Genomic DNA, 14,187 nt, shown 5'->3' on the forward strand with positions numbered 1-14,187 from the left:
TGGGGTGCTGGTGGAGAAGTAAAAGAGCTCTGGCTTCAAGTCCCAAGGACTTGGGTTGACTCTAACTTTGACCTTGGGAAGTTATTTCCTCTCTCTGGTCTTTAATAACCACTTCATATCTCCTCCATTTTGACCTTGTGTGTGAGGAAGGGGCTTTGCCTGTCTACCCAAATTTGACTCCCTCTTTAAGGACTCCCTGGTGGCTCAGTTAGTAAAGAATTTGCCTGTAATGCAGGAGATCCGGGTTTGATCCCCAGGTCAGGAAGGTCCCCTGGAGAAGGAAATGGCTACCCACGCCAATATTCTTGCCTGGAGAATCCCATGGACAGAGGAGCCTGAGGGGCTACAGTCCATGGGGACACGACTGAGTGACTAACACTTTCACCTTAGGACTCAGTCCTCACACCATCCCTTCCCTTGTCTTACTGCTCCACAATGGCAATCCCATAAGCTTCGCAAGCCACCCAGTAGGAACTGGCTCAGGGCTCAGTTCCCACTGGGTTAAACCCAGTGGCTCTGAAATGAGAGTGACTTCTGTTTGAATCCTGGCTCTGAAACTTTTAGCTGTGTGACCTTCAGCAAGTCATTAACTTCTCACTTTTCTCAACCATAAAACAAAGGGGGAGTTTTCATAAAACAAAATAAGAAGAAAAACTCTAAGGAAGAAAAATAAATAAATAAAGGGGGGCATAATAATGCTACTGTCTCAGAGAGAGACTGGAATGAGATTTTGCCTGCGAGTATGTCTGGCACAGGGCGAAGTCTCAACAGCCATGCCAGCATCAGAACTGGAATCCAGGCCTCTGACTCCCCATCCACAGCTTCTGCTCTCTGGATCTTAGCTTCTTCTTCTGCAGAGCTGGTGTTGGTTCTGAGCCTTCCCAAGATGGCATGCAAAGCTCTTCCCCAGGCGGTGTTATTTTTGGTGTGAGGGAGATTGATCTGCTCTCTGGGACCTAGTCAGACTCAGGGGGTCCTTTGGCTGATTTGGCTTTGGTTCTCCAGTTGGATGGACCAATCCCCAAGGAGCCATCAGCAGTCATGGTTGGGATGGTGGCAGTTGGCATAGAAACTCTCAGGGCCCAGCTCCTGTCCAGGTCACCCCATGGGCTGCTCCAGCCCTGAGTCTGGATGTTTTCAGGAGAAGCCTCCAGTTATCATCTACAATGTAACCCCCATAGTATCTTCTACAGCCCTTCTAAACATCACTCTGAAGGGACTGGGGAAAAATCAGCAGGTGTAGCAAACACTGCTGAGTCGGTAATACATTCTGCCTCATGATGGCCCGGATCTCACCATTGATTTTTCTTTATTGTGTTCCTTCATAGTCGAAGCTGCCATGCATTTTAAAGTCATTATTGAATGGCATCCTTGATATAGCTTAACACAAATATCATTCTAACAGGAGTGATTGATTTTCAATACTTTCAAGTGGCTTTCTCTCCTGTGCCTTAGGATCAGTTATAAGACGGCATATCGGCGTGGGCTGCGAACGATGTACCGGCGAAGATCCCAGTGCTGTCCTGGCTACTATGAGAATGGAGACTTCTGCATACGTACGTGGGGGTGGAAGTGGGGAGGGGCGGGCAGGGGGACCAAGGAGAGGGAGGTAGGGCTGTCTTCTAGGCCCTGGGCAGTGACCTGAGGGCTCCAGAAGTCCTTGTCTGCTGCCAGCTCTGGGGGAATAATGGGTCTGGTGCAAACACCTTAGCACAAATTTGTCTATCAGATCAGCCTCCTAAGAGGGTGGATATAAGCACATCAGTTCTAGGCTTTGACAGGGTCAGGAGAGTAGTGAACTCTTCTGGAGTGGGTGCCTGAGGAACAATGGGGAAGAAGTGCTGAGGGCTGGCACAGAGCGGGGTGCTCAAGGAGGAAAGAAGAGGTGAGTGGATCAATGGATGGAGGGGGAGAGAGATGCGAGGATGGATGGACGGCCGGATGGAAGAGAGGAAGCAGGGAAGGTGAAATCCTTGGATGGCAAGAATAAGATTGAAAGATGCTGGTTCCAGTAATTGGGGGGATTTCCAAAAAGGCCTGGGAAACACTGAAGTTCATGAAAGATACCTGTCAATTCTTCCCTTCTTTGTCTACAGAAAACTGAAGCCTCGATATCCCCAGGGAGATGAGGGCTGGGTTTCTGGCAGCTGCAGGCCCGTGGGTAGAGGGCACTGTCATGCAGTAGGGAACACCCAGGAGCCTGCAGATCTGGGTTCTGGGTTTGGTCTCAGCCTCACACCATGTGGCTTTGGGCAAGTCACTCAACCTCTCTGGAAGAATGATTGTAGGGCCCTGTGGTCAGGCTCTCGGGGACTCTTTCCTACTCACCTCTGAAGGAGAGTGGTCAGAAAAGCTAGGAGCTCCCTGTTTAATGGCTGAGAGAAGAATCTAGCCCCAGAGCTTCTGCCTCTTAATTTGGAGAGTGAGTTTCCTTGTTAGTATTCTCCTTGCGTTTTGAGAGGGTAAACCAGGTTAGTACCAGACAGAGAATTTGGGCAGAGTGGGCGTATTGATGTCGGGAATGAAATGACAATTTTCCCCTACTGATGTTACATCTCCCCTAATGCTGAAGAAACTCGATCCTAATTGCATTACAGGAATGAATGAAAAATACTGTCACAAATAGGTTCAATAATGATGGTTTCCCAGCAAAAGTACAAAGATACTCACCCAAAGCAAACCCCAAAATGTTGCTTTCCAGGAGCAGGCCAGAGGACTGGGCTGGAACAAGGCCTAGGTCGACACTGCACTTGCAAGACGGCCATTGAGGGGACCCAGGTGTGGAGTTGAGATCAGGACCAAGACTTTACTGCTGCTGCTCTGTCTGCTCAAAGCAGAGCAAGAGTCAGGTGTGGAGTGGGACACCGGACTCATTAAGCCTGAGCAGGATGGATGTGAGTGGCCCGCTGGCGCTCAGGGCACAGTGACATTATAAAGGAATTTTGGTCATCATCAAGGGCTCCAGGAATGGATAAGCACATCGCCTTTCTAATTTCCATTAGTGGATGTCAGTAAAGCTCTTGGAAGATGAAGATGGGGCAGAAGCAGAGTGTCCTGATTGCACAGGCTCAGCCTTGCTGACCAGGAAGGGCAGCTTATAGCCTCCCACCTTCTCCTTATGTAACAGCCAGTGGTTACCTGCTGAGTCAGTGCTACAGGCCTGACACGTCCAGGAAGCCAAGCTAGAAAAGCCGCTTTCAGGTCTGGAGGCTTTTCCTAGGAGGGCACCACAGAGTTTCAGCAGTGAGGTGGGGTATTGTGCGTGCTGGGTGATGGCTCCGAGGGGCAAAAGTCACACAGCCTGAGTGTGCATCTCAGCTCTGCCACTCCCAGCATCTTCTTCTTTATCCTCCTTATCACTGTCTTCAGGCTACACACCCATGTCAGGCACCATTCCGATCACTTTGCATACATTGAGGCATCAGCTCCTCACAACAGCCCTCTGGGGTCGCTACCCTTAGTTCTCCCATTTTACAGATGGAGGAACTGAGTCACAGAGCCGTTAAGTAACATGGCCAAGATCACACAGCTAGAAAGTGATAGGATTTGAATCTAGGCTGTCTGGCTCGAGGCTTCTCTGAGCCACTCCAGACGTGCTGCTTCTTTTCAGGAATTAAGATGGCCCCTCTCAGAACCTCAGTTTCCACTCACACAAAATGGGAATAGTAATACGTTCACCACCAGGCGCAGCACAGGGTGGGGCTTAATATGTGTCACCTCCCCACTTCCTGGTTTTGGGTCTTAACATTTTTGTGAGTCTTGACCTTTAATTTCTCAGAAGTCCACTGATCCTCTCACTGGGCAAAAGCATATCATAGATAAAGCTATGTGCACAAACTCTTTGCCCACAATTTCAGTGAGTTCAGGGATTCCCTTGAGACCTTTATGGGGTCCTCTGGACCATAGTGAAGAGTTTCTTCCATATGCTTGTGTTTATCCACTCCACTTATGTTTGTTGCTTCCTATTATGAAAACGCTGGGGAATGTAGACAGCAAGGAGTGATGGTTGTTGCCTTGGGGAGCCTGCAGCCTGGTGGGAGGAGGCGGTCTGGTTCAGGAATATGTGCAACAGATGCTTTGACAGGCATCTCTGGAAAGCAGGGTGTATAAAGGAGTTAAGAGGAGAGGCTGTCTTTTTAGCCACACCCACCTGTTGAGCATTAATGAGAAATCAGCTGTAGACGAGGAAGGCATCACAGAGTGTTTCAACACAGTATTTATTAAATGCCTACGTTATCCTGCCTTGCAAACATGTTAATTAATGGGGCCTGATCAAGGGAAATGGGTTTGGACTAGTGTGAAAGAGAGAAAGCTGGGGGAATTTCCTTGGTGATCCAGTAGTTAAGACGCTGTGCTCCCAATGCAGGGGGCATGGGTTCAATCCCTGGTCAGGGAACTGGATTCCACAGGCCACAATTAAGAGTTCGCATGCCTTAACTAAAGATTCCGCATGCCGCAATGAAAATCAAAGATCCCGTGTGCTGCAACTAAGACCCAGTACAGTCAAATATATAAATATAAATAAAAGTAAATATTATATAAAAAAAAAAGTGTGGAGGGTCATGGGAGTGAGGGAAGAGGTTCATGAAGCAAGTGGACCCTGAGGTGAGGTTATAAGAGTAAGTTTCTAGGGAAGAGTACAAAAATGATTGCAAACAAATATTATCTAGACAGGAAATGGGAGAATTTCACAGCCAGAAGGAAACTCTAAGATCATGGAAGTCAATCTTATCACAATACAGATGGGACAGTAAGGTCCAGAGTGAGGAAGGGACTTCTCCCAGGTTCCCAAATCACAACCGGGGCAGGGCTAGGACTTGAACCTGGGTTCACAGACTCGATCTAGATCCTTTGATGCTGCCAACTGTACCCACTTCAAGTTTATCCCTATATCTTCCTGGGGGCCAGTTTGGTGCTGGGGCACTTGTAATTTATGTGCTGATTGACAATGGTGGGATGGAGTGCAGAGAGGAATGTCCATGGAGGTGACTTTAGGATGAATGGGAAACAAGGAATGAGGAGCAGGTTACAGGGCCAAGAGTTACAAAGCACCACATTCTGGGTGGCTTAAACAGCAAGAGTGTATTGTCTGTCCATTCTGGAGTTTGTGTGTGTGTGTGAGCTGTGTGTGTGCCCAGTCGTGTCTGACTCTCTGCGACCACACAGACCGTAGCCCTCCAGGCTCCTCTGTCCATGGGATTTCCCAGGCAAGAATACTGGAGTGGGTTTCCATGCCCTCCTCTAGGGGATCTTCCCAACCCAGTGATCGAATCTGTGTCTCTTGCATCTCCTGCATTGGCAGGCGGATTCTTTACCACTTTGCTACCTGGGAAGCCTGTTCTGGAGGTTAGAAGTCCAAAATCAGGCCATCATGGTGTCCCTTCTGAGGGACCATCTGTGAGCAAAGGTCTGTTCCAGGCCTGTCTCCTAGCTTCTGGGTGTTCCTTGGCTTGTGGCTCCACAACTCTGTTCTTCGCATGACTTTCTTCTCCTTGTGCATGTCTCTAAATTTCCCCACTTAAAGGACATTAGTCATATTGGATTAGAGCACAGCCTGATGACCTCATTTTAACCTGATTACTTCTGTGAGATCCTGTCTCCAAATAAGGTCCCATTCTGTGTTGCCAGGAGTTAGGACTTCAACAGATGGATTTTAGCAGGACACGATTCAACCCATGACAGGCAGGTGTTAGCCACTACCGGGACTCTGCTCCTGCTTATTGTGATGGGAGAAAAGGGAAAGGGAACCAGCCAGTCCCCTACGGGCTTTGTCACCTTTCCACAAAGAGTGGAGGCCCCAAGGTCTGGGAACTTGTGAAAGGAAGAAATAGTAGTGAGAGGGTGCAGGGTGGGCCAGGATGCAGGGTGCTAGAAGAGAAGCGTGTAAAGCTGGGAGCACTCAGGAGCTAGAGCCTTGTAGCCCCTGAAACTCTGCTCCTCCCTCTCCACCCCTTGGAGGCCAGAAAACCTCCAAGCTCACCAAAGCCTGGGGGGAACCCATCGATGCCAGAGTCTTTGGGACCCTGTACAAGAACATCGCCTGTGCTCTGGGAAGGGGCAGGGGGATATTGACTTCCCTCCAAAACCATCTTCCTGGAGCCTGTTTCTTGGCAGGTGCTAGGACAACACTTACTTGGGAGTGACGGCCTTAGGTGATTCTGCCACCAACTTGCTGTGCAATCTTGGGCAAGTCCCTTTGCCTCTCTGCACCTACTGTGGCATAGGATGGATCGTGCCTGTGTGTGGATGGAGGAAAGATGAAACAATAAACGAGTGTCCTAGAAAGCACAATGCTTGGTACAAATGCAGGTTGGCCTATTTTTCTCCTTTTTGTACCATTTCCTCTGGCCCAGAACTGCCATCGTCATCCCAGAGCCCTTGGCAGTCCTTCTAGAACTACCTGCACCAGAGCTACCCACCCCCTCCCATTATCTACAGAGACAGCTGAATCCTGGCCATTCTTGGTTGTCCAGGTATCAAATATTTCCTGAAGATCATTGAGTACGAGCAGATTTCCTTCTTTCTCCTTTCTTGCAAGATAGGGCAGTGGGCATTTTAGGAAGCTCTGTTCTTTGAAAATATTGGCCCATATCAGACTTGATGAGCTGGGTTACGCTGCAGTAACAAACAGCACCCAAATCCCAGTGGCTTGAAACAACGAAGTTCTATGTCTTATTCACATTACATGTCCATTGAGGGCCAGCTGGGGCCTGCTCCTTGAAAACATCACCCCAGGACCCAGGCAGATGGAGCAGTCACTCTCTGTGATGTTGCTGGTTGATTTGACAGAGAGTAGAGGGCTTTGGCTGGAGAAGGCAATGGCACCCCACTCCAGTACTCTTGCCTGGAAAATCCCATGGATGGAAGAGCCTGGTGGGCTGCAGTCCATGGGGTCGTGAAGAGTCAGACATGACTGAGCGACTTCACTTTCACTTTTCACTTTCATGCATTGGAGAAGGAAATGGCAACCCACTCCAGTGTTCTTGCCTGGAGAATCCCAGGGACAGGGGAAGGCTGCCGTCTATGGTGTCGCACAGAGTCGGATACGACTGAAATGACTTAGCAGCAGCAGCAGCAGAGGGCTTTGGCATGGGCTTCCCCAGTGGCTCAGCAATAACGAATCCGCCTGCCAATGCAGGTTCAAGCCCTGGATTGGGAAGATCCCCTGGAGAAGAAAATGGCGATCCATTCCAGTGTTCTTGCCTGGAGAATCCCATGGACAGAGGAGCCTGGCGGGCTACAGTCCATAGGGTTGCAAAGAATTGGACAGGACTTAGTGACTAAACAACAGCAAAGAGGGCTCAGGCAGACCTTGGAGTCAGAGGGCCAGAGGTATTTAGTGAGTAGACTCAATGCTTATCACAGGTGCCACATAGATGCCATGGTAGTCACAATGCTTTACCGATCGCTTGATATCCTAATCTCAGAATCACCTGGAAGGTTTATTACCATGCATACCCCTGGGTCCCAGCCTCAGAGGCTCAGATTCAGAAAACTTGGAGTGAGGCTGGGGAATTTGCATTTCTAACAAGTTCCCAGGTGATGCTCATGCTGCTATAATGTGACCCACTCTTTGAAAACCACTGGTGTTAGTTATGCTAAGGCATGGTTGCTGTGCTGACCTCATCTTTTGGTAAATTGCAAAGAGCCTAGCTGGTTCTCAACAGGTGGGTCCCCTTGATATTTAGGGCTTCTCCTGATGGGAGAAGAGCATGTCTCAGAGTAGCCAGTGAGGAGGGAGTTTCTCTACACAACCCCCATGTCTCTTATCTCCCCTTGGTCAGAGTCTCCCCCAGAGGGAAGTAACCGCCCCCCCCAAACTTCCAGACTGTGTAGTGAAGCCCTTTCAGTGGCCACTGGGAAAGCCAAAGCCTCTCCCTCGCTGTGTGGATTTCATCCAGATCCAGAAGTGGAGGGATCAGCCAGAAGTTCCGGGTATGTAGCTGATGGGCTGAGCTCATTGAGGGGTGTTCAGCATACTTGGGTAACCTGGTTGAACTGTCCCCAAAAGACGGACCACCCAGGCCCAATGGGGTCAGTCTGTGTGTGGGTGACTGAAGGGGAGAGACCCACAGCAGAAGATCCAGGAGGTTGGCTGCCAGGAGGGAACCCGAGGGGTGCATAAGACTTACTCCAGTAAACTCACGGCATTTTTTAAAGCGTTTTTTTAAAGTTTTGAATATTTACTTGTTTGTTTGTTTTTGGCTGCATTGGGTCTTATTTGCAGCACGAGGGATCCTTTGTTGCAGCACACGGGCTCAGTAGCTGCGTGGGGAGGGCTTGGTTGCCCGTGGCACCAGCAAATCTTAGTTTCCCTGACCAAGGATTGAACCCGAGTCCCGTTGCTTTGGAAGGTGGATTCTTAACCACTGCACCACCAGGGAAGTCCCTCCTCATACCATTTTGGGATTTAGTTACCTCATATTTACTACTGCAGTTGTTTTGCACAGTCAGATGTCATTTACGTTGAAATTTAACTCCGGTTGACTTCTTTGCTGCCATCTCTTCTTGCCTCTCACTTCTTCCTTCTTGGTTCAGCTTCATTGTTCTTGAAGGGCCTTTTTTAGTGTTTGTTTTTTTTTTTTTCCAGAAGGGTCTATGAAGTGATTGACTCTAATGTTTTAACTTGTCTGAAGATGCCATTATTTTTGCCGTCACTCTTGTTGGGTGGTTTACTGCGGATGAAGTTCCCGGTTCTCAGTCATTTCCTTCAGTAGTCTGAGGATGTTTTTCTGTTGTGCTCTGGACTTGGTCATTGCAGTGCTCTGCGGTTTCCCTAGATTGTGTCTGGGTGTGGAGTTACTTTTATTAATACTGTTGGCTCCTCAGAGGTATGCATCTTCCTCAAGATAAAGAGTCATGTCCTTTATCAGTTCTGGAAAGTTCCCAGGCATATCTCTTCAAATATCTCCTTTCCTTCATCTTTCCGGTTCTCTCCTTTTGCAGCTCCAAAGTGTTGGACTCTATCACTGCAGCCTTTGTCTCTCCTAAGCTCTAATTTTTCATCTCTTTATCTCTCCAGGCTGTATCTTGGACATTTTCCTCCGATCCATTTGTCAAATCCTTTCATTCTGCTAATTAACCTGTTTTTTGAGGTCTTAATTCCAATGACAACATGTTTCATTTCTAGTTCCTCTTTTTTTTTTTAAGATCTGCCTGTTTCCTTCCTGTAGTGTCCTATTCTTTCATTATAAATTCTAATCCTTCTTTTATTGCTTTAATTATTTTAAACATACTCCTGTAGTCTCTTCAAATAGTTCTATCTTGAGCTATTAGTCCTATTAGATCAAGTTCTTAGAATGTCAGTTCCCCTGCTTGTGGAGATAGCTGATTCTCCCTGATCATGGGTTGTTTCCTCATATAGGTTGTAATTATTTCTTTTTTTTTTTTCTGTGAACCTTTTTGCCTTTTTTCCCTTCCTCATGTCCTGGGTTGTACAAGAGCCCCATACACTAGTTTTGCACTCACTTATTAGGCACACTAATGGTTTTCACTGACTCAAGACCAGTCTTTGCACTGATAATTTGGTTTGAGATTCCAGTGTGTGGTGAAGGCTTAGAGTCTTTTCCCCTTTTAAAAAAAAAATTGTGAAATTCACATAACATAATAAACTATTTTGAAGTATTCAATTTAACGGTATTTAGTGCTTTCACCGTGTTGTATAACCATCACTTCTATCTAGTTTCATCACTCCTGAAGAGACCCTGTACCCATTAAGCAGTCACTCCCCAGTCCCCGCTCCTGTTTTTTGTTTCTTGTGGGAGACATTTCTCCTCATCCTGAATCCCTGTTTCTTTCCTAGGCTGGTTGGGCAGCATTTTCAGGTATCCCATCCTTGGGGCTGGCAGCTCCCAAGGCCCAGTCTGCCTGTGTGGGCATTACCCACCACGCTCCCAGCCTGGGCTGAGGACTAATGGTACAGCTAGCCAGGGCTGACATTCCCCGGGCTACCTTAGCTTCAGCACCTGACCTTCTGCAACTCATAAACTCCCCCTACCCTTTCTTCACACTTAGGGATTTACCTTTCTCTTATTAGAGTTCAGGTATATATTTAAAAAATACTTTCATTATGTTTGGGAGGCATTTTCGTAGCAGGGGTGCCTACCTTAGCACTTTTGCCTTGTCTCTGAAACTGCCCCTGGTTTATAGTGAGTGGCAGAATCAGGGGCTTTATAATCGGACCCTGTGACATCTAATTCAGTGCTCTCTTGGACCGATTGCTAACTTCCAACAATGTAATAAAACAATAGTATAATCTCTGGTGGTTTACCCCACATTTCCCATACAGAGTGTCACTTGGCGTTCACAGGCTGGAGAGGTGAGTCTTACTGTTACTGCCCTTGTTACAGTGGGGCTTCTCTGGTGGCTAGTGGTAAAGAACCCACCTGCCAATGCAGGAGACACAGGTTTGATCCCTAGATTGGAAAGATCTCCTGGAGGAGGAAATGGCAACCCATTCCAGTATTATTGCCTGAGAAATCCACGGACAGAGGAGCCTGGTGGGCTACAGTCCATGGAGTTGCAAGGGTCGGACATGACTTACACACTGAACAAATGCCTGCCTGCCCTGTGCAGCAGAGGAAACTACGGCTGAGTGAGGCCACGCGACGCATCCACATGGACAAGTGCAGCCCCGGATTTGAGATCAACTTCCAATCCTGTACTTTCCCTTCCTGCAGTGGGTTTTCTCTTGGCAGGAGGGACCTATGGCCAGGAGAGGAAAGTGAGTTGAGATAAGAGGGCAGGTGGAGAGGTGTATAGGGAGAGGAAGGGACTGAGGGTAAACTGGTCTGATCTTAAAATTTTGCTAAATGGTCTGATAGGTGCCAGGATCAGGGTAGTGAGTGGGGGATGGCTGCGTGTGTGTGTGTGCATGCATGTGTGCACAGAGCTGTGGGTTCTGTCTGAAACACATAAATGCCAGGCGAAATAATTCTCTGCTGATCTCTGAGAGGCTCCCTGGGGAGTCCTGCCTGCCGCCATCACCAGAAACAGTGCTGATGTTGCTCCCTGGGGTCACCAGCACCTGGTGCTGAGCTTTGCTGCCTAGAACAGCATTCATCTTTCCATTTGTCCATCTATCTGTCAACACTTACTCGATACCTGTGTCTTGAGGGCACTCAGAGTCCTGGGAATAGAGAGATGAATAAGAAGCATGGGGTCTAGTGGGGAAAAATGGTTATGTGTGTGTGTGTGTGCATTTAACTTTCCAAAAATTCCAGCATAGTATAATCACACTGTAAAGAAGCAGGCAAAGACAGAGAGGGTGTCATCAGGCTGGTGGAGGGGAAAGAATGGCTTCACGCTGCCCCAGCAGGTCCTCGATGAGTGGCCAAAGCCAGTCCGGCCATGAGCATCTCCTGCCTCTGTGGGCTTAGAGCACTGATTTAGGATGCCTGGAGTGGCTGATTCGCACTGACCCAACTTATACAATACTGATGCCTAACCCTGCTGCCAAACAATTCAGGTGGAGGGAGAAACAAGTGCCAAAGACTTGCTATTGTTCACCTGTGATTGCTTTTCAGGCCCTCAGTAAATAACTGTTTTTTTTTTAATTAATTTTATTTTATTTTTAAACTTTACATAATTGTATTAGTTTTGCTATTGAATGAGTAAATTCATGGTCCAGGCACCCCAAGGCCCAGCAGATTCTCTGGACACCCGTCTTGTTAGCACCTGCTTTGGGTTCCTCATTTTCTGACGCCTCGTTTTCTGACCTGGTAGTTTGGGATGTCTGGAAGCCACGTGGTAGTTGGTTCCATATGCTCATTACCCACAGCTTCTGGGTCCCCTCGGTCACTCTGTTGCACTGGGTGTGACGCTGCTGCCCCGTCCATCTCTGCCACTCAAAAGTGAGTTCCCCCAGAATAAGAATCATGTCTTCTACTCCATGAGCTACATGCAGGACCTGGCACTTAGTACTGAATAATTATTGAATGAGTGACCAACAGAGAGAATGGATGAAACAGAATTCATTATATTTCTACCCCCAATACTGAGACACCTCTTAGGAAGAAGCAAACAATTCTCTCTGGGGAATCCAAGGCCAGAGGGGGCTCAAAGAAAATTCTTTGAAGGAGGTCAGTTTCAAGCTGAGCCTGAAAGATCAGGAACTTGGGAGGAGGACAGGAGATGGGCAATGGCTAAGAGCATGAGTTTTGAAGCCTTTCGTACCGTGCTGAGACTATTTCACCGCTCTGTCTTGGTTTTCTCATCTGTAAAATGAGATAGAGCTGTGTTAAGTGCCTACCCTTTGGGCTGTCGTGGGGATTAAATGAGTTACCACAAAGAGAGCATTTAGGCCAGAGCCTGGCACACAGTAAGAGCTCAGTAAATGTTAGCTACTGCTATTTGTATTATTTTTGTGAGCGAGAGCATTCTCTGGAGAGGGGACAGCCAGAGCAGAGATGAAAGAGCAAGCAGGATCAGCACACTCCCAGCAGGAGCACAGGCCAAAAAGTGGTGGGAGAAGGGGCCAGGGTGAGGCAGGTCTGGACCCCCAGCTCTGCATTGAGTGGACTGGACAATTCCAGGAGATCACTGAAGCAGCCAGTGACATGCTCACTGTGGTGTCCAGGGGCAGCAGTGTGGAGAACCCTGGGAAGGGAATAAAGCCAAGTTAGGAGGTGTGTGAGGGGCGGGTGAGCCGTGGCGGTGCCCCCGATCTTGGTCCGCAGACACAGGAGATCTGGGGTCGGGCAGGCTGTGTTCCGCTGCCTTAGGCCTAAGCTTCCCTGCCAGGGCCCCCCGTCCCTCCCCCGCCCCCACCTGTACCAGGTGCCAGCAGGGTCTTTAGTGCTGATGCAGCCATGGAAGAATGTAGGTGCTGCTGCTTAATTACCAGCTGCAGCTGTAATTAAACCTCTGCTGTCCGGACCGGGCAGCCTCCGAGGCGAAGCCTTTATTAGTGTCAGAGTAGTTGGGCATTTATTTAAGTCCCCTTCCTGGTGTCCTGGGCCGTGTGAAGCCTGTGAAATGGCAAACCTGTCCCCAGCCTAACTCCCCAGTTCTCCCTGGAAACTGCTTCAAGGTTCCCACTTTCCATCTTCTGAATTCCCTCAACATCTGCAGGATCCCACCTCTGACTTCCTTCCGGTCCTTGCTGGGAGTTGGCTGCTTCTCTGAGGTTCACACCGTGCGCTAAACCCCGGGGCCTGGCCTCGGCTAACTCTGACCCATTGCTGCCATGTGGCCTCCTTGCTCTTTATCCTCGTCGCCTTGCCTCAGCACACAGGAAGCCCTGTGTGCTGCTCCCTCTCCCCCGGATACCACGCAGCTCACTCCCCATCTCACTCAGTGTTTTCTCGCATGCCGTGTTATCAGAGTCTTTCTGACCCCACGTCTGAAATAGCAGTTCCTTCTCTGACATCTTTCTGTAGGCCCTTATCCTGTTTTTTTTTTTTTGTTGGTGGGTTTTTTGTTTTTTTTTGTTTTTTTTTAAATATAGCTGACTTACAATGTTGTGTTAGTTTCAGGTATACAGCTAAGTGATAGTTATCCATACATACGTATTTATATCTTTTCAGATTGTTTTTCCTTATAGTTCATTACAAAATACTGAGTATAATAATTCCCTAGAATATATAGTAGGTCCTTATTGGTTGTCTATTTTATCTATGGGCTTCCCTGATAGCTCAGTTGGTAAAGAATCTGCCTGCAATGCAGGAGACCCTGGTTCGATTTCTGGGTCAGGAAGACCCACTGGAGAAGGGATGGGCTACCCACTCCAGTGTTGTTGGGCTTCCCTTGTGGCTCAGCTGGTAAAGAATCTGCCTGCAATGCGGAAGACCTGGGCTCAATCCCTGGGTTGGGAAGATCCCCTGGAGAAGGGAAAGGCTACCCACTCCAGTATGCTGGCCTGGAGAATTCCATGGACTCTATAGTCTGTGGGGTCTCAAAGAGTCAGTATATGTATTTTATATCTAGCAGTGTATATCTCTTAATCCCAAACTCCTAGTTTGTGTCTCCTTGCCCCTTTTGCTTTTGGTAACCATAAGTTTGTTTTCTATGTCTGTGGGTCTGTTTCTGTTTTGTGTATAAATTCATTTGTATCATTCTTTTCAGATTCCTCAAATAAACAATATCATGATATTTGCCTTTCTCTGTCTGAGTACACTTAGTCTTACAATTTCTAGGTCCATCCATGTGGCTGCAAATGGTGTTCTTTCATTTTTTTTTTAACAGCTG

The 14,187-nt window shown here is 48.1% G+C and overlaps 1 protein-coding gene across 12 annotated transcripts in view; it reads left to right on the forward strand.

Moving 5' to 3' along the window:
• MEGF11 (multiple EGF like domains 11) overlaps positions 1–14,187 on the forward strand; it is a 400,952-nt gene that overhangs the window by 140,583 nt on the left and 246,182 nt on the right. For all 12 annotated transcript variants that reach the window (XR_015135430.1, XM_086322959.1, XM_086322954.1 and 9 more), the window contains one exon: positions 1,456–1,556. Coding sequence is in view for 11 of the 12 variants with exons in the window: in XM_086322959.1 (XP_086179085.1) it covers positions 1,456–1,556 (101 nt within the window). In the remaining variant the exon portion in view is untranslated. The remainder of the gene's footprint in view (positions 1–1,455; positions 1,557–14,187) is intronic.

This window comes from Bos grunniens, chromosome 10 (assembly GCF_055505025.1).
Source record: "Bos grunniens cultivar Pamir isolate PY7600 chromosome 10, Bosgru_T2T1.0, whole genome shotgun sequence".
Lineage (NCBI taxonomy): Eukaryota > Metazoa > Chordata > Mammalia > Artiodactyla > Bovidae > Bos > Bos grunniens.